General features: G+C 38.8%; 1 protein-coding gene across 5 annotated transcripts in view; it reads right to left on the bottom strand.

The window, feature by feature from the left end:
• The window catches only part of GRIK1 (glutamate ionotropic receptor kainate type subunit 1), a 385,580-nt gene that overhangs the window by 97,867 nt on the left and 263,152 nt on the right, over positions 1-24,561 (bottom strand). For all 5 annotated transcript variants that reach the window (XM_004757477.2, XM_045085170.1, XM_004757475.3 and 2 more), the window contains exons 5-6: positions 11,539-11,592; positions 7,172-7,345 (exon numbers count right to left, since the gene is read on the bottom strand). In XM_004757477.2, coding sequence (XP_004757534.2) covers positions 7,172-7,345; positions 11,539-11,592 — 228 coding nt within the window. The remainder of the gene's footprint in view (positions 1-7,171; positions 7,346-11,538; positions 11,593-24,561) is intronic.

The raw sequence follows: 24,561 nt of genomic DNA, 5'->3' as shown, positions 1-24,561 counted from the left end.
ACTTCATGCTTTAGTGGTTATCACAGTTAGCTAGCACATAAATGATATTTAAAGTTGTTTAATAAATGTTTGCTGAAGGAATTGATATTATTGCATGCCTCACAATAAAATACATTTTTATGAAAACTGTATAACCCCAAGGTTTTAAGATGTACTTCTAAAATAAATTGTCTCACTTATATGATTGACACAAAGAAGTTAGATCTATCAGTCGTGGTGCTGGTGGTGATTGTTAAAGCTTAAAAATGTTTTGCTTTTTTCAGTTCAAAACTGGTGTATAATCAATTTCATAGATAAGAAAACAGAGGCTCAGGAAAATTAGGTGATTAGTCCAAGACCACTCTGCCAGTCACCTGCCTGGCCAGGGATTGAACCCATGACTATCTGATTCTAGTACCCATGTTCTTCACTACTCTGCTATGCTAACTTTGTGTGTTGAAGGAGAGCAATCCATTGGCAGAATGAGACTTTCTGAAACTCAATTAATAATTATAGGTGACTTTTATCAAGTTCTTATTAAATGTAGGGTACTGCTCTAAATACTTTTTAAACACTGAATCTTCACCATAACCTTTACTCTTTATGGATAAAGATATGACCAGGTTAACTGCGTCCCCAAACTGGCTGTGGGAAGATCAAAATTCGAACTCGGGAATTTGGTGCTAGGGTTTATTTTCTCAACCATGAAGCCGAGCTGCTTCTAAAGCAAATATTTGTCTGATGATTTAATAATGACAGTAATACTCAATTATGGTGAATGTTCATGGACAACTTACTACGCACCAGGCATGTTAACCATTCTACACATCTTGTTGCCTTAAATTATTGAAATCATGCCTTTAAATAGGTATTGTTGTCCCCATTTTACCAACAGGAAAATGGAGACTTGGGGAAGGAACTTTAGGAAATAACTTTGATAACTTGTCTAACTTACCAGGCAAGTGAGAATTTCAACTCAAGATGTAAACTTAGATTTTGGAACTCACGCTCTTAATTGCTATGCTATTGGGACCTGGACCATTTTAGCAGTGGAATATACTTTTTTTTTTTTTTAACAATTTTGTATGTATGTTCACTAATAGACTAATTGAAGGATTTGTTGGGAAGGCCGAGGAGTGAAGTTTTGATCTGACTTTTCCATAAGCTGGGCTCAGGAAGGATTTTGACTTTCTTTGTCAAGGCTGCTTCCACACTGGGCTGGCTAATAACATGGCTCAAAACCATGGGCCTGATGAGTGCTTTTCACATTCAAAGAAGAAAACCATTTATTGTAAAACCATACTTCCCTTTGACATGTAATGTTTTCTTAGATGGAGGAGACATGTCTTTACCTATTTTATAACACTAATAAACCACCCCTGAATTTCTTTCCCTTTTTAGTTCTGTGCTGGAGGCCAGCTTATAGAGCAGCAACTTTCAAGCTCTTTTAGGTAAATATAAAAGAAATTGGCCTGTGTTTCAGATTTTATTTTTCTGAAAGTGTTTATGCTTACATTTTATTTATACCAAAATCCTGAATGAAACCCCATTACTCAGTGTTCCTAAGAAAATCTCTTCATAACAGCATGGATCATGAAGCAAGCATATGAAAAGCAGTCTCACACCATGTTCAGTTATCACAACAGTGGGCAGTAAACAGTTAACTCAGCAGGACTGGAGTAGTCACACTCTATGTATTCTAAAGAAGGGACTGGTTTTTAACTGGTTTCTGGGAGATAATGTCTGAAACCTTGGACTATTCGGCTGGATCATAGTATTTCTATGGGGTAATGGACAATGTTAGATAGTTTAACAATATGATTTATGGTGAATGCTTATTTTTGTTCACCTAGGGCCCTGGGCTGTATCAGTTTGCCCTCTGGAATGGCTAAAGACTGAATAACTAAGGTTAGTAACAGGGCTGTTCTATGCTTATGTGACTGACTGACATCAAAGGCTTGGGAGAGTTTCCTTGGTTGGCAATGCTTCGTACATGTGGTCCCACATAATTGCTGTAGAGATTAAAGTACAGTCAATACAAATTTCCTGGGACAGGACCACTGTCCTGTAGCTCTCACATAATTATTATGTGGGAAAATTATGTAGTTCCCACATAATTTCTCCTGGACTTTGCCCTTTGCAACTTTTTCCTTTGCTGATTTTAATCTATATCCTTTTATTGTAATAAACTGTCAACTATGAGTTTAACAGCTCTTCTGATTTCTGTGAGTCTTTCTACCAAATCATCAAACCTGAATATGGTCTTGGGGACCCAGCACAATCCAGTAAGATGTGATCCCTTAGGAATGAGGACTAACAGGATATGGCTCTATAGGCTCCTTACATTTTGCTGCCTTCCTGGTATATAAAATTGTTGGAAACAACTGGAGGACATTGGAGTATTGAGGGAAAAACTTAGTCTTTGTGGAGCAAATGGGCAAAAAGTATAGGTTTCCCATCTTCTCTGGAGACAGAAATATTCAGTAACCTGATATGGATGGACAAGGCAGTTTTCTAAAAGAGAAGCTCTCCCAAATAACACCCTTCCCCATCATTTCCTAAATGTATTCTTTCACGGATTCCTCTTTTAAAATCCAAATATCTTACCCACAGCATAGAGCTAGCGGGAATTTGTCTCAGTATGAATTAGCTAGTTTCCCTTGTTGGGGTCGATGCTGCTGAGGAGTCAAAGTGGTGGGAGAGGCAGTGAATATCCTGGATGCTGGCAAGAGCAACCCACAAGTAAACTGGGTGTTGGAAATGGTCTGGGGAAGGGAACAACGATATGATCAAGTACTCACAATCTAGAAATTCAGTAATTAGGGCAGCAACTCCAGTAGATCCAGTGAAACGTGGCACAGAGGTTTACCTATTTTTACTTCAATAAAATTTTTTCAGCTTTTGAAAGAGACAGTGAAAAATTGGGAAAAGAGGGCCATATGTGAAGTTGGAAGACACCCCTGGGTGATTCCACTGGTCACACAAGGTCACACAGATCCCCGGGAAGGGACGATCTTGGAGTACACGCACAAGTCAAGAGTAAACAAGTAAGTATTCTGCCTCTGCATTTCAGAATGTCTTTTGTTCCTTTATTGACTACAAACTGGCATAGCAGCAGGTACCATCAAGTAAATTCAATTTTATGTCCTGGAGCTTTTGTATATATTATCTAATCTAATTTGTAAAGTAACACTGTAAAGTATTATTACACAGATTTACAGATAAGCAAGGAGCTCAGAGAAAAGAAATTTCAGAGAGGTTCCATAACCTAGTCATGTCATTTAATTATTCAGTAATTTAGTCATTCAGTCCATTGTCTTTCATTACTGGAGCAGCAGTGGACACTTAGGTGCACACTCAAAGGTCCACCTAAGACCTCTTAGATCATGATTATAGGAAATGCTCAGATGTAACATAAGGTTACTGACTAAACTTGATTCTGTGAATGCATCTGAAGAAACGGGAAGGCCAAGGACAGATCAATGTTGTGCTTTCTCTATGATTCCTCTGAACTACTGAATCATACACAATTTTTGTTCTCATTCAGAGAGGAATCCACCTAAAAATGGGTTACCCATTATCCCCATCTTGCCAAAAGCCAACAGACTGAATCAGCCCAAGTGCTAAGAGAAATGTAAGCGTAGTGAAAAGAAAAGTAGATTTTGTAAAATTACTCCAAACTTCTATGGCGTTAATGAACACTTCAGTTGATAAAAAATTTTCTTTTTTTTAATCTCAAGATGTTTTAAATAATGAGTTTCACTATTTTTTAACTCTATTGACTCAGTACCGGGTTTCTTAATTAACACGATTTTAACCCAGTTTTTAAAGTCAATTTTTTTTTCTTTAATTACACCTATGGCATTTAAGTCTGGAGTCAAAACTCCAATGGGGACATGATTTTCAGATTTGGATGTGTTTTGACATGTATAATATTATTTGAAGGTATTTTTAGTGTACAGTGTTCCAAAAAATTTCTAATAGTTAAAATATGAAAGAGGAAATTAGATAAGTAGGTGAAAGACAAAACACATGGGTATTTTTAAACATATATTTTTTATATTTCTATATTATATATTCATACAGGCATCTATATATGTATGTAGCACATGCAAAATATAACTATAAAGGGCAACAGGAAAATTTGCCTTGGAGTATAGTGGTATAAATTCTCTGATTTCAGAGAATACAACTCTATTCTAGTAATGGCATTACTTAAACATCAATAGTCGTTTGTCTAGGCTAATTTTTAAGATACTCATTACTTTAGAATAATCTCTGTCTAAACTACACATGCCTATTTCTTATTTATAGGAAATCTCTTTGGACTTTTACAGATTTATTTCAGGGTTATATGAATATTTTTCATGTAACATCTTGGTCTTAGCAGAAGCTTAATTCCTATTTATTTAGCATTAGTTCCCTTATTAGATACATATTTATTAAAAGCCTGCTTTGCACTGGGCCTTTTCCAGTGCTGGAGATAAAGCATATCATGAAAAGATAAAGCTTCTGTCCTCATGGAGTTTATATTCTTGTAGAGGAAGGCACTTAGCAAACAAATTGAAATATAGCATATAAGGCCACAGGGCTACAGAGTGAAGGAAAACAAGTCATGGCAGAGAGAAAAACAGTCCTCTCTGCTGAAATGCATTCAAGCAAATGTGAATAGGGGAGGGTTTTAGGCAGTGAGAGACACCAGAAAGAGTGAACCATGGGATCTGAGAAATACAGACCCACTGGAATTGAAACCACGCGGCTTATCATCAGGAAGGTAGAGAAGAAAATGGTTTGAGTACAGAGGCAACCTGAGAAAAAATATTTGTTAGATTTGAGCCCCAGCTTGGGGACATGGCATGTGCTCTCTTGACTCACACATGAGTCCGCTGGATACCTTTAAACCTACCCTTTAAACTCGCTGTGACTCAGTTTTCACATCCCCAAATTGGCCCCCTTTACTAGAAGCCAAAATGAAACTGCTAACTTCAAAACAGCCTTTCTGGGGAAATAAAGGTCAATATTAAACTTCGTGGGATCAATTTCAAAACTATTTATTTTCTTTTTATTGTGTCTGTATGAGATGACAGATGCTAACTAAACTAATTGCAATGATCTTTTCACAATATATGTAAGTCAGTCTGTATCCCTTAAGCTTACACATTGAAGTATACCAATTCTATCTCCGTAGAACTGGAGGGGAACTGATCTGCATTCTAGTGGGGGTTGTGTTCTACCACTTTTTTTGACTAGTATAGACATAACCTGATATATCTATTCTCCCCACTTTTAGTGCCCTGGTGAGATCTTCTCTTCTGTTCTGATAAATCTCCATTTCCTTTTTCTTTAGTTTATAATAAAAACAAGAACAACAACAAAGCCTAGAAATCCTTTTCTTAGGTAAGAAGACGGTAGTAAACTTTAGGCCAAATAAGACCCCTTCCATCATTGGGACTTGGCTCTACCATGCTTCCTGCCCATAGAACTGCCATTTGCCCAGGACATCAACAACAGTTCTGGGGGAGTAGCAGCACCCCATGCCTGGCCTGAGTTGGTGTGACTTGTAGGACCCTATTCTTTTTCAATGATTCTCTTCATCTCAGTGAATATGTATAAACTATCCTGTCAGCTCCGTATAACTGAATGCAGCAGATGCTTTTTTTTGGTAAGTTAAGCCACGCTTAGGATGAATATTTAATGTTTGGCATGAATTGATAATCTGTGTTAACACAGCTCCAAACTCTTATTAACTTTTTTAGTGGTATATACCAAGGACAGGTAACAATTACTAGAGATCTCAGCCTGTGACAGAAATCTCACTGGGATGCAAGATGGGTGGGCAGAGGGCTTGAGCCATATTTGCATTCACTGGAATTACAAATTCAAGAGGAAGAAGAGAAAAACCAGTATTCCAGCATAACTTTCTGTCTCTGTTTTTTTTTTTTTTTTTCCCTTTCTCTCTCTAGCTTGCCCCCTTCCCTTTCAGAGGGTCTGCTATTTCCCTGGATATTCTTTATTTATTCCTATTCAAAGCAATATTTCAAATCAACCAAGGCTCATTTGTATCAAAATGCTTTCCATCATTATCTCTCAAATCACTTTGCACACTTTAAGATTTATTTCAAGTTTGAAAAACAGTCAGGGAGCTTGAGCATGGAATCATCCAGAACTACTTCATTCATGCATTTATTTATTTTTTTTTCTATTCATTTGCTTCTCATAAAAAAAAATGGTAGAAAAAGAAAAGAAATGCCAAGTTCATTTCTCCACAAGATGATACCTTTCAGTTATCGGTAAATTGTATCTTAAAAGCAAGAGTGCTTCTCCCGATGATGGGAACAAGAATGAAATACTATGCCAATTTCAAATGCTATTACCTGCCCACATTCCCAGTATCTTTCTCTTTAGATTACATGATTCCTACATAGAAAGCTTTTTTTAAAAAAAATTTCCTGCTCTTTTCTTCATCATGCAGGGAACTTCATTAGAGAAATAAAGCCAGGGGAGGTGCCTTTGACAACGAAAGACAAATGATGCTAGCGAGAAGCTCTCTGATGAGGCAGTTTGCAATTTATCTGTTCAGCAGAGTACCTCTCCCTTGTCAGGAGGTGGACCTGGCATCTGCTTCGAGAGTGACATATGGCCGGTGTGAATCACTGTCAATGTCTGCAATGTTTCCCTGTGCAGACCCAGGCAGGAAGAATGAGAACGCACTGACGTATGAGAACCTGGCGTTTGTCCATGTGTGCCCCACTCGTTGAGATGCATAAGAAATGAGGGAGGCAGAATGGTTCTGGATCACCTGTGTAAGCTCCACGTCTTTCCCTACCCCCCTTCCCAGGGCCACACTTCCAGGCCTAAAACTCTCCACTTACCCTTGTTTTGGTTTCTGCTTTGTCTCCATTTGGCTGGCAGTGATGGCTAACTCCTGTTAACTTTTTTTAATTAATTAATTCATTCATTAATTAATTTAGGTCAGAGGCACATACAGTCAGAAAGCTGAAAACAGAAGTTTTTGGTAGTAGCCCTGCATAGGCTTTCAAATCACCTAAGAACTTTACTCCTTCTTCTCTCATTCAAGTCAAGGCACGGGTTATAATACTTACTCACTCTATAGAAGGCATATGCAATTCTTATCCTAAACCCTAAGGAATTAAAAAATCATCACAAATAATTTTATTTTAAGTTTACTTACTGTCATCATGCCATCCAAGAGGCCAGTCTCCGGCCTGGGGGGGGCCTGTAGTCTCTCCATGGACCACTTCTCAATGATGGACGACACGTGAGGGTTGTCAATATTAAGCAGCCGAAACCCAGTCATGTTCACACCACTGTACCTATAGAGTTCCAGATCTAAAGCAAATAAGTCCTGTGCAGTATTAAAAATGATAAAAGTAGCGTTAACATTTTTAATGTTCTTTGTGTAAAACAGAATAGTGATTGCAGAAGCAACAGGTAAATTAACATTAAAATGGCAGCTGTCCTCACACTGCTTCATCAAAGAATATTTCCTGCTGTTCTTCCCTTGCACACTGCTTGGGAAACTCTAAGGCAGCAAGCATTTTCATTTGTCCTCTATTTTTTGCAATACTATTAGAATTCGGATGAATCAAGAAGAGGAATTTGGCTGTTGATTATTCGTATGTCCTTGGGAATAGGTTACAGTATTCTGAGAAGTTATAGTTCTGTTTTAAAAATATAGTGTTTGGGGGCGTTGTAAGGGAGTGGTAAGTTGTAAGGGATTTATTTTATAGATGTAGACTGAAGTTCTCAGTGGTGATGTGAGTGGTCCACGGATGACCCACTTGTCAGCCTCTTCTCCATCACTTCTTGCTGCCTCAGATCTTGTAAAGGAGACGAAATTTGGAACTTGCCCCTGCATGTGACAGGAAGATCACTTCCAGGAGGAAAAAAATACCATTCCCTGGCTCATTGACCCATGCCCCATACAATGAGGGCATGAAGAACATTCACTGGACAGAAGCTCTCAATAAGAAGTGAAGGGTTCTCCTTCCTACCCTGTTGGTGGGAATGCAAGCTACTGCAACCACTCTGGAAAACAGCATGGAGGTTCCTCAAAATGTTGAAAATAGAACTACCCTATGACCCAGCAGTTGCACTACTGGGTATTTACCCTAAAGATATAAATGTAGTGATCCGAAAGGGCACGTGCACCCAAATGTTTGTAGCATCAATGTCCACAATAGCCAAACTATGGAAAGAACCTGATGTCCATCAACAGATGAATGGATAAAGAAGATGTGGTGTATATATACAATGGAATACTAAGCAGCCATCAAAAGAAATGAAATCTTGCCATTTGCGACGACGTGGATGGAACTAGAGGGTATTATGCTTAGCAAAATAAGTCAATCAGAGAAAGACAACTATCATATGATCTCCATGATATGAGGAAGTGGAGATGCAACGTGGGTGACTTGGGGGGGCCGGAAAAGAATAAATGAAACAAGATGGGATTAGGAGGGAGACAAAGCATCAGAGACTCTTAATCTCACAAAACAAACTGAGGGTTGCTGGGGGGAGGGGAGTTGAGAGAAGTGGGGTGGGGTTATAGACATTGGGGAGGGTATGTGCTATGGTGAGTGCTGTGAACTGTGTACACCTGGTGATTCACAGACCTGTACTCCTGGGGCTAATAATATATTATATGTTAACAAAAAAAATTAAAAAAAAAAAGTGAAGTGCTCTCTTCAAGGAATAAACCGGAGCTTAGAGTTGTGTGAACATGAGTATCGTGACCATAGAACTAATTCCCCTTCAGGCAAAGTTTCAGGGAGAAAAGTTTAACCCACTTGCATTTTCCATTACAGATGAGGCTGAGTATAATCCAGAGGCTTATGTTCATTTATATTTATTTTGTCAAAGATTTTATTTATTTATTTATTTGAAAGTGAGAGCATGAGCAGGGGAAGGGGGATGAGAGGTTAGGGACAGAGGGAGAGAGAGAGAAGCGGACTCCCCGCTGAGTAGAGAGGGACTCAGGACCGTGGGATACTGACCTGAGTCAAAGGCTTAAGCTTAAGATGCTTAAACGACTTGCCTTCGCTGATTCCTATATAAAATGATATAAAAATTTCAAGTTTCTTCTGGTGAAGAAAGGTTTCACTCTAACATATGTCATTAAAAATATCTCACATTTAAAATAAACCAAACTTTCAAAATAACATTTAATGGGAATAAAAGGAGAAAATCTTCCATAAAAGTTTAGTAACAGTGTAACTGTTTTGTGAAAGTGCAAGGCAAGATACTACAGGATCAGGGGCGGCTGTGCTTCCTAAGGAAAAGTAGCTTCAGAAACACCTCATGATCTGTATTTGTAGAAGATATGCACAGATTTGTTCTTTTGAATAATTCTTTACCCTGCTTCTTTCCTAAGATAACATTGGATTAGACTGTAAAGCTTTAATAGGGAAGATCTGTGCTCCTGGCTCAATATCAGAAAAGCGTTCTGCCTTCTAAATTGTTCTGTTTTCCACCCTTATACTACGTAACTTTCTTTCTTCTTTAAGTTTTGTCAATACTCATGGGCTAGAATGGTAAGAATATAAAACGCATGGCACAATGCAGACAAAACCCAAGGAAAATGTTTAAGGAAGCAAATTTAAAGAATAAGACCCTAAAGGGAATGCCTTTAGCATGCTCAATGAGGAAGGAAAGTTGCTTCAACTACAAGAAGGCAGAAAATTCCAGGATGCAGATGGAACCCCTCACAGGCTCCACAGTACTTAATGAGGTGGCCTCAAATAAATACGATACACAGGTACAAAATTAGGTTGGCGCACAAATTGAGCTTCCTATGCAGTATAGAATATGGCAAGTCCAGGATCTGGTTTGTAACATCTGCTTGTCAGTGAAGGATGAAAAAAGCAAGACTGTGAGGGCAAGTTGTTTGTTCCGAAGGGTCTCTGTGAAGACCAGGCTTTTAAGATTTTATTGTCTCAAATCTCAACAAAACCAGCTCTTAGGAGTGTGTACAGTAGGATGATAGAAAGTTCTGAGGCAGGTGTCCATGCTGTCTTGAGCAGAACCTTCATGGGGATGGGGGAAGGGCTGTCCTTGTGACCTAAGTAAGATGCTTTTAAGTTCTTAGGGGTTTCTTCAACTGTTAGGATATCAGTGAGGGAGGGAAGATCATGGAAAGTTTAGTTTAAGATTTTTCTGCCCTGCATCCCACTCCATTACCCCAAGCTCTGGAACAGTGATGCTTTTGGCACCTGCCCTGGAACATTGGTCTCCTGGTCCCAGAGATACTTGAGCGATACATACACTGCTTCCATCAGTAGTATGTATTCAAGGACAGCTGCCTGGTTCTTGTTCCAAATTATTTTATTCCCCTTACTCACCAGCTTACCTTGCCAGTTTAATTTCGTAAAATAAACTCTCAGGAAATTTCCCAGAACCTAGGTAGATTGCAGTCAACACACCACTACAGATTAGCAAAGAAGACTGGTTAGGAGGGGCGCCTGGGTGGCTCAGTAGTTAAGCATCTGCCTTTAGTTCAGGTCATGATCCCAGGGTACTTGGATGGAGCCATGTGTCAGGCTCCCTGCTCAACGGGAAGCCTGCTTGTGATCCCTCTCTCGCCATGTCTCTCTCTGTCAGACAATACATTTTAAAAAATTCTAAAGGAATTTAGGGGCACCTGGGTGGCTCAGTGGGTTAAGCCTCTGGTTTGGCTCAGGTCATGCTCTCAGGGTCCTGGGATCCAGCCCTGCACTGGGTTCTCTGCAGGGAGCCTGCTTCCCCTTCTCTCTCTGCCTGCCTCTCTGCCTACTTGTGATCTCTCTCTGTGTGTCAGGTAAATAAATAATATCTTTAAGGAAAAAAAAAAAAAGGTTGGTTATGTGTTTTTTTCTCCTATGAGAAAGTGAAGTCTGTGTGTGTCTGATTTTTAAAATTGAATGAAAGCTATTACATCATTTTGATATGTTAAATACCCTAAATCATTCTTCCTTGATATGAAAATCTCAAAATTTAGGGTGTTATAGTCTCTTTTGAATTTCTTAGGTTCAGAACCATGATTCTTCTTCTTCTTCTTCTTCTTTTTTTTTTTTTTTTTTTTTTTTTAGTGGTGAAAAATGTTCGCTGTGCAGAGCACCTCCCATGCTCCTTTTCTTGATGATCTTCAAAACACCTGGTCGGTGACCCGGACTAACCTAGCTATCTATTGGACACAGGCAGGAAAATCATATAAGATCAAAACAGCTGAGATACACTAGTGTGCCTTCTAATGTATATAGAAAATGTAGATGATTCTTCTTTATGACTCGTTTGTATTTTGACAGCTTTTATTTAATGAAAGTATCATTTAAATCCCTTTTCAGATGCACATGCACTGATGCTAGTAAAAAAAAAAAAGAAAAGAAAAGAAAGGGAAAAAAGAACCTGCTGTTCAGCTTTTCTGGACTTACAGGATTTTTAAGAAAGTAAGATGAATCTCCATGACAATATCCTGCCTCTGACACCGGTGGGGCTGACTACTGAAATAACTGGAGACATTTCCTATACTGCATGCGATACATTTCTACCTGAATTGCTTACCAGGGTTGTGAAAAAGTAGTGATAGTACTCAGTCATCATGCCCATGAACAGAATCTGCAAAAAAGAAATAAGGGGAAAGAATCAGAAATAGAATTACAATAAGAAATAGATCATTAGCGGGACAATTGCAATATCTTGGGGACACAGAGCAGGAAGGGGCTTTGGAAATCCACAGATTCAGCAGATCAGAAACCCGAGACAGACCCATGGCTGATAGGGAGCTGATGTGGGCAGATGAGGACTCAGGCCATTAACCTCCAACCAATGTTCTTTCATTAGACTATGTTCGTTCGCTCTTCACTGAAGTGGTAGGTCTAATTTAAATTTAAAAAAATTAAAAATAGTTTATGTGCAACAAATTTAATATTTGGATCTGACCTTAATAACAGTGTTTTGCTGTCCTGATTGCCTAAGTGTCTTAGTAACTCCATGCTTAGATATTTTATTGATCTCCTTAGCTTTAATACTTATCATACTGCCTCAGAGAGAACTCATTAAATGTTGAACTGCAATACTGGTATGTAGATATATTTAAATGAGGGCTTATACATATGCATATCTCTGAAGCTTTTCTACTGCTTTCCCATCTTATCCCACAGTATGAGGAGGGGAAAAGAGGATTTGTTTCTAGATGGAAGGATGGGGACTATTTTGTACAAATGTCACACTGCCTCTTAATGTTAATCCTCAGTTACCTACTTGGGACCTTGACAGTTCTGGAGGAGACATTCTGTGTGTTGTTTGTACCTGGTAGGGAATGGGGAAAAGCGGTGAAGAGAAAGGACAAGGGTTCTAGGTGGAGTAAGTTTATTAGAATGGGATCCTACTTTTAGGTTCCTGGAAATGGTGTCCATTGAAAAGAAACAGTTGCAAATGATTTGGAAATAAGGGAAGGTTTCTATGTCTTCTAAATCAAGAGTATCACCTTCCTTAGGAGGGGGGATGTCAGCCAAGGACCATTTGGGTGCGGTTTCTTGGTATTTGTATAGAAATGTATGGAGAAGACTCAGAAATCCAATTTCCAAGGCGTTCTCCTCCCAACTCTTTTAAACTCTGAATGCAAATGAGGATCCCCTCTGGAGGTTTTACAATGAGATATTCTTTGATTCCATCACAGAGACATCCCAAACTGGAATTCTCCAGGGCAGAGCCTGGGTTTCTATTTGCCACAGCAGTGGTTGAAAAACGCTGCTCGATGGAAAACATGTCCGTTCAGATCAACTTCAACAGAAGAGAGGGGTTGAAAAGATCTCAGAAAAGGCAACCCCTGTTATCAGAGGCCCTAGAAAGCGTCTAAGAAATGTAAACTTGAATGATTTTACATGAGAAGGGATAAAGAATGAAGAGCGTATCTGTTGACAGCACGGAACACAGGAATCCTGTACTTCTTTTGCCCTGTTTGCTAATGTAGAGACCAGAGGAATATTTAGTGAAATTGTAATGTCATGAAGGTAAGACAAATGACAAGAAACTCTCTGAATCATGAGCCCACCGTGTGTAAGTCACTCCTATGGTGATAACAAGACCAGGCGCACAAAAGAATTTTAAAAAGGGTAGAATTGCTTTAGGCCATCAATAACGTTTAAAGCCACGCATGGTGAGGTCTTGTTAGCTGGTCTCTTATATCACTGGAGCATAAAGAGCTAACCTGCCGGGGTCAGTCAGGAATCCAATTTTTCACTTTGGTCGTTAGATAGTGTAATTGCAGCCAAGACTACCTCTTCAGAGAGGATGGGGCAAGTTTTATGTCAAAATACAGAGCTGGACACTGAGATTCAAAATATTGTTTCTGAAACTGAAAAAGAAACAAAAAGGCACCCGAATTTTTAGCTTTGCACATGGGCTGACTTTTCTTTTAAAATCTGATAATGGAGACATTTAGTTACCAGTTGAAGGCGTAGGCATTCCCCCCTCCCTTTTTAAGCAACCATTCAACTAATCCTTCTTGTTATTTTTTAATTCCTGAAGACAAGTATTCATTTGATATACCTCTTATTTAATGCTAGAAAAAAGTTATGAAGAGGCAGTGAATATTCACCTAGCAGGTCTACTTTTAATGCAGAAAGAACCCTTGGGTCGTCTGAGTATGTTTTTCATTTAGCACACTAGAAAAATCTCTGTTCTTGACTTTCCCTACCTAGTGCATGGGTCAGTGCCTCCTGATTCTTCCCCTGAACATCCTAGAAATGGGAATTAAGAAATAGGTATAGTTGTGAATCATTCATCTGCCACCTTTGTGGACTCTCTAGGACACAGGTGAATGAAGCTTCTGGGTAAGAATAAAGCCAGAAGCACGAAAAGTGTGCTTTTTAAACAACTGTCCATGTGAGAGTCTGCAGACTGGTCTGGACCAGCAGCTCTGTCATTTAATAGTAGCATACTTTATAAATAAAAGTATTGCATTCACATGACGATTTTCTCTCTACACATTGGCATTTCAACTAAAAGTCATTAAGGGATTAAGAAAATGTCACATCAAGATAAATGTCAGTTTTTCAAATAAAAAAGTATAATCATGATATGGGGAGTTTTCTAGTCTTTGCAAAATTCACTTTTTCCTTAGAAAACTACCCTCTTTGAATTTTGATAGTGTGCTTGTCTGCCAGACTAGGCAGGCGGTGCTGATCTAGGCAATGTATACTTTACCAAGGCAGTATTGCAGAAACTAGTTCTGGCTACCTTTAAATCATTTTTAACAACATAAAACACAACACATCACACACACTAATGTCTAATAAATGTGGCTGTTCAATAGTATTGATATTGATGACATATTATCCTTCATTGCTTCTGCTAATATATTCTTTTTTTTTTTTAAAAGATTTTATTTATTTATTTGACAGAGAGAAATCACAAGTAGACGGAGAGGCAGGTAGAGAGAGAGGCAGGGAAGCAGGCTCCCTGCTGAGCAGAGAGCCCGATGCGGGACTCGATCCCAGGACCCTGAGATCATGACCTGAGCCGAAGGCAGCGGCTTAACCCACTGAGCCACCCAGGCGCCCTAATATATTCTTTTAATAATGTTTTTTTCTTAACAGAATTATTCTTAGTAAATAACTTGATATCATATCATTGACTTAGATTGATAGTAAAAAATTCAGCCCTTTCAATAACATTATATATTTATAAGAGGGATAGACTGAATATCTACTACTCTTCTTGATTTCAGAAGACCCATAGTTTGGACATAATTTGTGCCACTGCCAAGTTCCCGGCTGGAAAGACAATGGGTAGGATTGCATTTCCTGCCCTCTTGTGTGGGCCCTCTTGGGTGGGGCCATGTGCTGGTTTTGGTCATGGAGGGAGGAAAGATACTGACATAGGTCACCCTCTAGAGATTTCACCCTGATAGGTGACTAACAAAGTTATGAGGGCCATAGCAAACTGTTTCTGTTCTGAATAAATATAATTTCCAGTTGCATGAATATTGCATGGCGTGTAAGTACTTTTTTTTTTTAAAAATGACTTTGTTTTGAATGCTGGGGAGTTGAGGGTGAAAATTGTGGTTTCTCCTTTAGCAACAAGTAGAAATACAAGGTATATATTTTATGTGTGCCAGTACCATTTAGCTTTGTCTTTCTCATCTAATTTCCCCTTTCTTTCCAACTTTTCTCTTTAAAAAAAAAAAAAAGATTTTGTTTCAAATGTACTTTTAGGCTGAGTTAATTCCTTGTGTAATAAATAAATAGCACATAATAAATTATCGTGGTTGGGAGAAGCCAAAAGATCTTTTTCACATAAAGAGGGATGGACTATTCAGGTCTCATGTAGCTGAGTTAAGAAACAGAAAAGGCTCCCAACAAAATAATATTCAGAGTTAATCATACTCTATGTCCCTGCAGAATTGGTTATAAAAATTTAAAAGAGACTATGATGGTTAATTTCATGTGTCAACTTAACCAGGCCAATGGCTTCCTAGATTAAACACTATTTCTGGGTGTGTCTGAGTGTGCTTCCAGATGAGATAAAGCAGATGAGCCCCCCAACCCCTGCAATGTATTGGGTATCATCCAGTCCACTGAGACCCTGAATAGAGCAAAAAGGCAGAGGAAGGAGGAATGCATCATTTTTCTTACTGCCTGACTGAGCTGGAACTTTGCTTTTCTCCTGCTCTTGGACTAGGATTTTCGCCATTGGCTCTTCTGGTTCTCAGGCCTCCAGACTCCAACAGGAATTACACCACAGCTTTACCGGGTCTCCAGTTTGTGGAGACAGATTGCGGACCTTCTCAGCCTCCAGGTCAGGTGAACCTATTCATAATACATCTTTTCACATCTATCTCCGATTGTTTCTTTTTCTCTGGAGAACCCCGATTAACACAGAGAAAAATACCAAAAGACTAAAAGTCTTAATACTTTGCCTATGTATGTTATTCCATGTTATCTAGAAAACATATTCCTTAGACCAGCAAGATGAAGGGTGACTCATACCTATTGGAAGAGTTTCTCTGGATTATACTATAATGGAAGTGCTACATGACTATTCTGTTGTTTCAGTGGCTTGAAAATAATTACAATTTTCTTCCTTTTGTAGTTAAAATGAATCATCAGAAGATAAAATAAAACTCCTTGGCAGTTGACTCTCCAAAGGATAATTCTAATGGTCCCACTCTTATTATTATACCATGATACATAGTTATTACTCATTAACAAGGGTGGCCCCACCTCAGCCCATCTGCTCTCTGGAGCTTTTATAGCAGAACACTCATGACCTTGTTAACAGCACCATTGACTTTCCTTGGTGTAGTCCTGTTGTTCTCAGTAAAGACTATCTCTTGGATTTATATGGGTTATCATATAATACCTGAGCAGCACAAAGATCATGTTTTAGTTTGTCTCAAGAGCCCTCATTCAAGTTCAGATGAAGATGACCAACATAGTTTGTGGGTTGTAACTTCTGTGGTTGGTGACACAGTTGGCCTATAAGATACCTAGAAAGTCTTTGGGTAAAAGTCTTCTAATAACATGTCCTGGTATCTCAAGTAGCCTATACCATATTTCAACATGATCATTTTTCAGAAGGCAATGCAGTGCTATAGAGGCAGTAACAAAAAAATCCTCTACAAATTCTCAGCATCCATTACTAAGGGCAAGCCGTATGTCACAAATAATTGGCATCTGCTGCTATCGTAATAGCAGAAACTTAAAATGGAAACTGGAGTGCTCCTGAGCAAATTTTGAGTATTCTTGTAATATTTATAAAGGTTTTTATTACTGCTTCTTTCCATTGAAAAATAGATGTCTTAGAAGTTTATATTGGCCTACCTAAAGAGTATTGCTCCTTTTATAGCCTTCTCAATATCAGGATAAATTCTCAGCCATTAGACATGGTTTTTAGTCAATAATTTCAACTGAACAACTTCCAAATGTATGACATGCTATGTAGCTAAAATAATGGTTTTACCTCAAGATAGAAATAAGTTATTTCTACATAAGAATAATCTTTAGGAAATCAGTTGAATGGTATCAGGTTTCAAAGCAGTGATTTTAAGAAGAAGGTCTGAGAGTTAGGTTTTAGTTCTTTCTCACCTGCCAACTGGGGTATTGTAGGCTGCATCTACACTATCCTTTTGAGAAGGATGCTTCTTTGACAACACACTTTTAGTAGAACAAGCTAAGTATAAGTAGGCCTTGAGGTCAGTCTTTATCATTGTAAAAAAAAAAAAAATCATGTCAAAATAAATGATCATAACCTATATCTACAAAAGTAACAATGGAATGCATAGGAAATAGCATTAGGTATATAGAACTCTTTATGGAGTGGGCTAAATAATGGTCCCATAGAAATGTCCATATCCTAATTCCTACAACCTATTAAAATGTTACTTTATATGTGAAAAAAGAACTTTGCAGAAGTGATAAAGTTAAAGATTTTAATTTTGGAGAGGGTTACTCTGGCTTATCCAAGTGGGGCCAATATAATCACAGGGATCCTTATAAGCTGGAAGCAGGGGTTCAAAAGGCAGAGAAGGTGATAGGAAAATAGATGGGAGTGGGAAGGCCATTGAGGTGGGGCTACAAGCCAAGGAATGAGGATAGCCTTTAGCAGTTGGAAAAGGCAAGGAATTGATTTCTCCCCTAAAGCCTTCAAAAGCAATGCAGCCCTGGCCACACCTTGACTTCAGACTTGTGACAACTGTAAAAGAATACTTTTGTATTGTTTAAAGTCACCACATTTGTGAAAATTTCTTACAGCAGCAATAGGAAAGCAATGCACCACATCTGCTCATCTTTTGCGATCTCAGCACCTGAGACAGCACCACTTTGGTATAGTAATAGTAAGTGCACATGTCAAGGAGAAAAGTGGTTGAAGTTGAAAACATTCTAAATTTTTCTGTGTCCCTCCATTCATATATACATGCTAATGATGTGCATATGTACACATACAAGCCGCCCACAAAGAGAGTCTAGGGCTTTTCCTTCCTCTGGAAGGTGGTGCTTTGCCATGGACAAACCCAAGCCAGTTTCCTCCTGCCTCCAAGAGAAATGAAAGAAAAGCAAAGGATTTTCCACAAAGTGCTGATGGATGAAATGGCCATACTATTTGAGAGTATCTTTAAGTTTTAATTTTTTTTAAGCTTCTCCCTCTAGGAAGTTTGGCCAGGAGGAGAAGGGAAACTGATGTTCATAGATATTAATAAATGGAATGAAAACCAATGAGGTTTAGTTTCACTCTGGGACATCATCCCACTAGAAGAACCAGATTGTACCACCCAGGTGCACAACAGAAGAGATTATGATATTTAAGGGATATGGACTGCTGACAATAGAGCAGGAGAAAAGATTTTCCCTGGCAGAATGAAACAGGCAACCCAGCAAAAGGAGAGAGTAAGGATTTTGGAGGATTACATGAACGGAAAGAATAAACCTTCTGCAACATCCAGGAAACACTGGTGGGAAAATGATATTTAAAAAAGAAGAACACAGTGTGCCTGAGTGGCTCAGTGGGTTAAAGCCTCTGCCTTCGGCTCAGGTCATGATCCTGGGGTCCTGGGATCGAGTCCCATATCGGGCTATCTGTTCAGCGGGGAGCCTGCTTCCTCCTCTCTCTCTGCCTGTCTCTCTGCCTACTTGTGATCTCTCTCTGTCAAATAAATAAAAATCTTAAAAAAAAAAAAAAAAAGAAGAGAGCACAATGGAAGAAAAGTTTGAACAGCAAAGTGTTTAATCAATCTACACAAAGTACTGAACAAACCTGGAAAATTAACAAAATAAAGATGTTGAATACATTTTAGTCTTTTTGTAACAAGCTACTTTCCTAATGGTGGTAACAAAATCTATATCTCCAATTACCCTGAAGATAACTATTTGAGGGAGAGATGGGCATGCAGCCATTAAATAGTGATCTTGCTGGTCTCATGAGATATCTATAGAGGAGTGAAGTCATCGTGAGTCTGGGTTCCGTTCTTCAGCTTTTCAGACTTTTAGTCAATTTATTTAGTAACTATCAGGTTTTGAAACTATTTATATGAGTGTTTTTCAGTGTATTTTTAAAAAACACCAATGCCTGTACCCTATCAGTAAATATTCTCATTTATTTGGTCTGGGATATGTTCTAGGCATTGGTATGTGTTCAGACCTCCCCAGGTAATACTCACATGCAGGCAGAGCTGAGAACCATCTATTTATATTAACCAAGCTTATATTTTTAAGCTATAACAAAAATGATCATAGTGACTGTTTTCTGAGTGTTAGAAAATGCCCACTGCTGTCATAGGTTTTGGTTTTGGTTTTGGGTTGTTTTGTTTATTCATACTACTGGAGAGAAGATGCTTTCTTCAATTTATAGATTTGAAAGACAGGGCATTGTTATAGCAGTTGAACCCAGGTTGGATTTCAATCCTGGGTTCTTTGTGCTATGTTAACTTATTAATTGATTATAGGAGGTATATGTGGCAGGAAAGTCAATATTTTTTTTTCTAAGATTTTATTTATTTGACAGAGAGAGAGCACAAGCAGGGGGAGTGGCAGGCAGAGGGAAAGGGAGAAGCAGGCTCCCTGATGAGTAAGGAGGCCAATGCAGGGCTCAATCCCAGCACCCTGGGATCTTGACCTGAACTGAAGGCAGAGGCTTAACTGACTGAGCCACCCAGGTGTCCTGGAAAGTCCATAATTTGTGCAAAGTTCTCCTGTTCAGTGAGAACCCAAATAAAAGCATGTGGTTATTTGGTGAGACCAGAGTTAGAACCACAGGAGTTGGAGCTTTATCATAAGAAATGAACCCCCAAACTAAGAGAACTTGATAAGCTGCCCATGTAGTTTTGAGGGAGCCTTCTGTCCAGAGTTGGACCTAGCTGTACAATGTTGTGCCTTAAGACAATGCGGGCGTGGTGGTTGAAGGCCCAAGCATTTCAGATGAGAAGAATGAGGTCACATTTTTTATTTGGAACGCACAGTTTTTGAGGCTACATGGATGCTGGATGGGGAGAAAAGGGGGCTTGCAACAGAGCGATCAATTGTTGCAGCGTAGGAGAAAGATGATGACAGAGATGGAGGAAAGAAGGTGGAATCTGAACCATATTCAGAAGGCAGAAGCTACACCATTTGGTAACTCACAAATAGGAAGGATAAGGTAGAGTCAAGTGAACTCCTAGGTTTCTGGATTGAACAATTGGCTGGTGTCTCTGGTCACCAAAGCAGGGGCAGGAGGAGAAAGTAGTTCTGGAGAACTGGATGGAGAAAGGTAGAGGAGAAAATGTAGTGTGTTAAATTTGGTGTGGAGATTTAATGACATCGAGCAAGGTATAATAGGGAGGCTTGGAAAGTCGGGCTTGAGAGGAGGTTTGGGGACCATGGTCACAAAGTTTAAGAAGTAATGCAGTGACAGGGTTAACAGTGGGAAGCACTGTATCAGTCTTGTAGTTTTGCCTAGGCACATATCACTAATGATATTGCTGATGGTGATCTCTCACATGTGGAATATTTCATGCATCAGCGATGGGCTTAATGCCTTATAGGCATTGTCATATTGACTTCTCTCAGAACAATGTGAGATATGTACTATGACTTTCCCATTTTACAGATGTAGCAAATAGTGAATCGCAAAGTCCTCTGTTAAATAATACATCCAATACACTAGAGTTTTTCATTATATTTTATTCCCCCTACCTTGGTGTAGTCTTTAACACATACAAAACATCTAATATATGCTAGTTGAATAAATAGTGAAATTTATGTCCTACGTGGTCACCCTTAAGCAGAAGGATTTGTCTAACAGTCATGGGGAAAGTACGGTGGGAAGATTCTTTTCATAAAATCTTACATTTATGAAGGGTTGAAGAAGCTGATGTGGTTAACATAGCCAAGTGATTTTTAACCTACTTCAGTCTTAGGCTTCTTTAGAGAATCTGATAAAAGCTATGGATCTTTTCTCCTGGAAAAGGCACATGGAGGTGAATAAACATCCCCCAAATTTTGAATAATGCCGAGGTTCACTAATCCTGCTAAAGGTTTAAGACTTGCTTTGATATCAGATGTTTATAACCTGATTCCTTCTAAATTACCCCCACTTCTTTTGCAAGGATAATTTCTCTTATTACCTATTACAACCAAATTCTGATGTAGCTGGAATTAAGCATTAGAGTATTTCTGAGGCATACATGTGATTTTTATTACCTCTCAATTCGGATAGAAACAAATCTACACTCTTTTCCAAATCTACTGTTTGGAAGTTTTTCCAAGTATGCAGTTGGGCATCCTGTGCACTAAGAGTATAGACACATTGCAAATTCCTTCACTACATTATTAGTTATTCACAGAGGTCAATTGATTCTTGTGCATATTAAGTAACATTCTCATATCTATGAACCACTCCTTATAACCAAAACTTACTCTATGCTTAGGAAATGTAAATGCATTTTAATATCAGCCTGAGAGAAACAATTGGGTTGAGAACGTGTTGCCAAAATAATTATATACTGTACTACAAATTATCATCAGTTAGAATAAATTGAGAGTCATCATTATTACATCGTCAGGATTTAGCCAAAGTAATGAACTTCCCATCAATTAGTTGTCTCAAAGGCTACCAAAGGACTTCAGGGACTTGAAAAAAAAAATAAACTGCTTAATTATTCCCTCATTTCTTTTTTTTTTTTTTTTTTAGAGACTTGAAGTTTATTTTGCATCCTTCATATCCTCTTTTTTTTTAATTTAATTTTTTATTTTTTATAAACATCTATTTTTATCCCCAGGGGTACAGGTCTGTGAATCACCAGGTTTACACACTTCACAGCACTCACCAAAGCACATACCCTCCCCAATGTCCATAATCCCACCCCCTTCTCCCAAATCCCCTCTCCCCAGCAACCCTCAGTTTGTTTTGTGAGATTAAGAGTCACTTATGGTTTGTCTCCCAAAAGCCTACTAAGTACAAGGCAATGTGAAAATTCTTTATGTTTGGACACTGGGAAGAGGATTCCTAATCACTTATATGCATGGAGGCTCAGAGCAAAAGAGAACCTTAGCAAGATTAGAATCCAACAATCCTATTTTGCAGATGAAGTCACTGTGTTGAAGAAGAATCAATGGTCTTGCTCAAAGCAGCATGTTTAAAAGATCGAAGAAACTCAAATCATTGCCACGTTAAGCCCTGGCTTGAAATTCCAGCCTTGCTATTAATTAGGTGGATGACCTGGAAATTCATTTATCTCATCTATAACATGGGATATTTTGAAGGATAAGAAGATATCCTAGTGGAATGCATAGCATATTCTGGCACATAGTGAGTGCCCAATGAATGGTGACTATTTTATTCTATTAGGGCAAGAGCAGAATTTGCAACTGGATCTACCAACCTTCAGTCTAAGACTCTCGTCCCAGTCCCTTCCTGCTTTAGAAATGAGTTTCCCTGTATTTGACCAGTCTGTGGGCATTGGGTAGCCACATTCTATGACTTTAATTTTCAAGCTCTTTTTTTTTTTTTTTTTTTTTTTTTTTTGATCAACAGGGCAGGGATTTATTTTATGTTGTTGTTGTTTTTACTGTTGTATCTTTCTCACCTTCAATCAGTGCTCAACAAATATGTGTTAAATGAAAGAGTGAATTTTTCTACTATGTCTCTACTACAGTCTCTCCTTGGTTTCAATATAATCAACATTTCTTAAGGACTTATGTAAACTAGACAAATGATGGGATGTTGGAGAATAGAATGAAACACTGCATTAAAGGAGTACAGAGTCTAGTTAGAATGTGTTCCATGGGGGGCGCCTGGGTGGCTCAGTGGGTTAAACCTCTGCCTTTGGCTCCGGTCATGATCTCAGGGTCCTCTCTTCTCGGCAGGGAGCCTGCTTCCCCCCTCTCTCTCGGCCTGCCTCTCTGCCTACTTGTGATCTCTCTCTCTGTTAAATAAATGAATTAAAAAAAAAAAAAGATTTAGAATGTGTTCCATGGTCTAACTGTGAAGAGAATCAGTTGGCATCTTAGTGTACATAAACAGCAGCAGATTGGGATTTTTTTTCCCCTCCCTTTTAAATCCTGAGGTAAGCTTCGAATCCCAGCCTCCCAGCCTAGCCATTGCTGGCTCTGTGACCTTGGGCAAGTAACAAAAGCTCTCTGAGCTCGGTCAGTTTCTTGTGTACAGAATTTTCTCATAAGAATTAAGTGAATGATGCATTTTATCTTCTTAGCAACGGTGCCTGGCACCCAGGGAGTTCCATCAGAGGTAGTTCTTAAGGTCTTTGGCCTACTCTGTGTGTGTATGATTAGAGATGGGGTTACATATCTGACTTACTGGGTATGGGTTCCCAACACAGGTTTATAACCTCTTGGCACACCACAGTTATACTGTTTGACTGTCTGTTTTCTGTGTTGAGAGGTGAAGACTGATAGTGCTTCTGTCCTGTGGAAACACAAAATGAACCCCTTCTAACCACCTCTCTTTGTCCCAGTCCTGGGCAATAGGTTCAACTTCTATGAGGAAAGAATCAATGCATAAAATTATTTGATTAATCAGCATTGCCCTTGCATGTCCTAGTAGAGGGAAGCCAGGATTTAAACAAAAAAAAAAAGAAAAAAAAAAAAGAATTTTCTCCCTGGCCTTGTTATGCTAATTGACAGAAAGGAAAAAAATAAAAATAAAAATAAGAGCACACAAATGTTGACAGGAGAAAATGTGATATAATCCCACAAAATATTTTGGTACTAAAATGTTTTATGGAGACTAATAGCTCAATTATAGCTTCATATTCATTGCTATAAGTGTTGTGAGGGGAAAGAAGTCTCTCTTCTGACACACTTGTTCATGTAAACAAGAGAGCAGGTTTCCTGAGTCAGAAACAGTATGTTCATGCTTGGTATGGCCGCTCTCCAGCTCAGGGACTTGGCCCAGGGACACAGCTTCCCTGCTGGATGGAGTATCACAGTGTTCCCTCCCTTTCTGTCAGGGAAGCATTAGGATTCCGGCTACCCTGCTTGAAATTGTGACTTGCCTTCTCAATCCTATTACAGGATTTGAAAGTGACTATCCATTTCTCTGAAGAGGTAAATTTATTTTCAGGAAGTGGAATCGTAGGCTGAAATGCATTACAGTTCTTAATATAGGATTTCGGGGATTGAATAAAACCTTCCTTTGAGGAAACTGAGGCATAGAAGAACAACTTATTCAAATGCCTTGGCAGAGTTGAGAGTATAGTACACTACGTCCGATGGAAGGGAGGTGATTTTGGAGATTGCTTTTATCAAGAGCTTCAAGAATATTTCTTGGATCATTCATTCACCCTTTTCCTTTACACATTCAACAGAGCAATATTGAATGCTATGTTTCAAGTAAGGTACATGCTTGGGATTTGGAAGAACAAGACAAAGGAGGTTTCTATCCCCTTGGAGGTCATAGTGTTCTAGGGAATATGGACAACAAATGAGTCAATGCTGGGATGTTTGCATTAAGAACATACTCATCACATGGTAGATGAAATTATTACTATCTCTGAGCTTCAAATTTTGTTTAAGATTTTATTTATATATTTGACAGACCAAGATCACAAGTAGGCAGAGAGAGAGGAGGAAGCAGGCTCCCCGCTGAGCA

Source organism: Mustela putorius, unplaced genomic scaffold, assembly GCF_011764305.1.
Source record: "Mustela putorius furo isolate JIRA1106 unplaced genomic scaffold, ASM1176430v1.1 tig00000832_pilon_pilon_pilon, whole genome shotgun sequence".
Taxonomy (NCBI): Eukaryota; Metazoa; Chordata; class Mammalia; order Carnivora; family Mustelidae; genus Mustela; species Mustela putorius.
The sequence above is the reverse complement of the archived record's forward strand: the minus strand, read 5'-3'. Positions and strand labels throughout refer to the sequence as shown.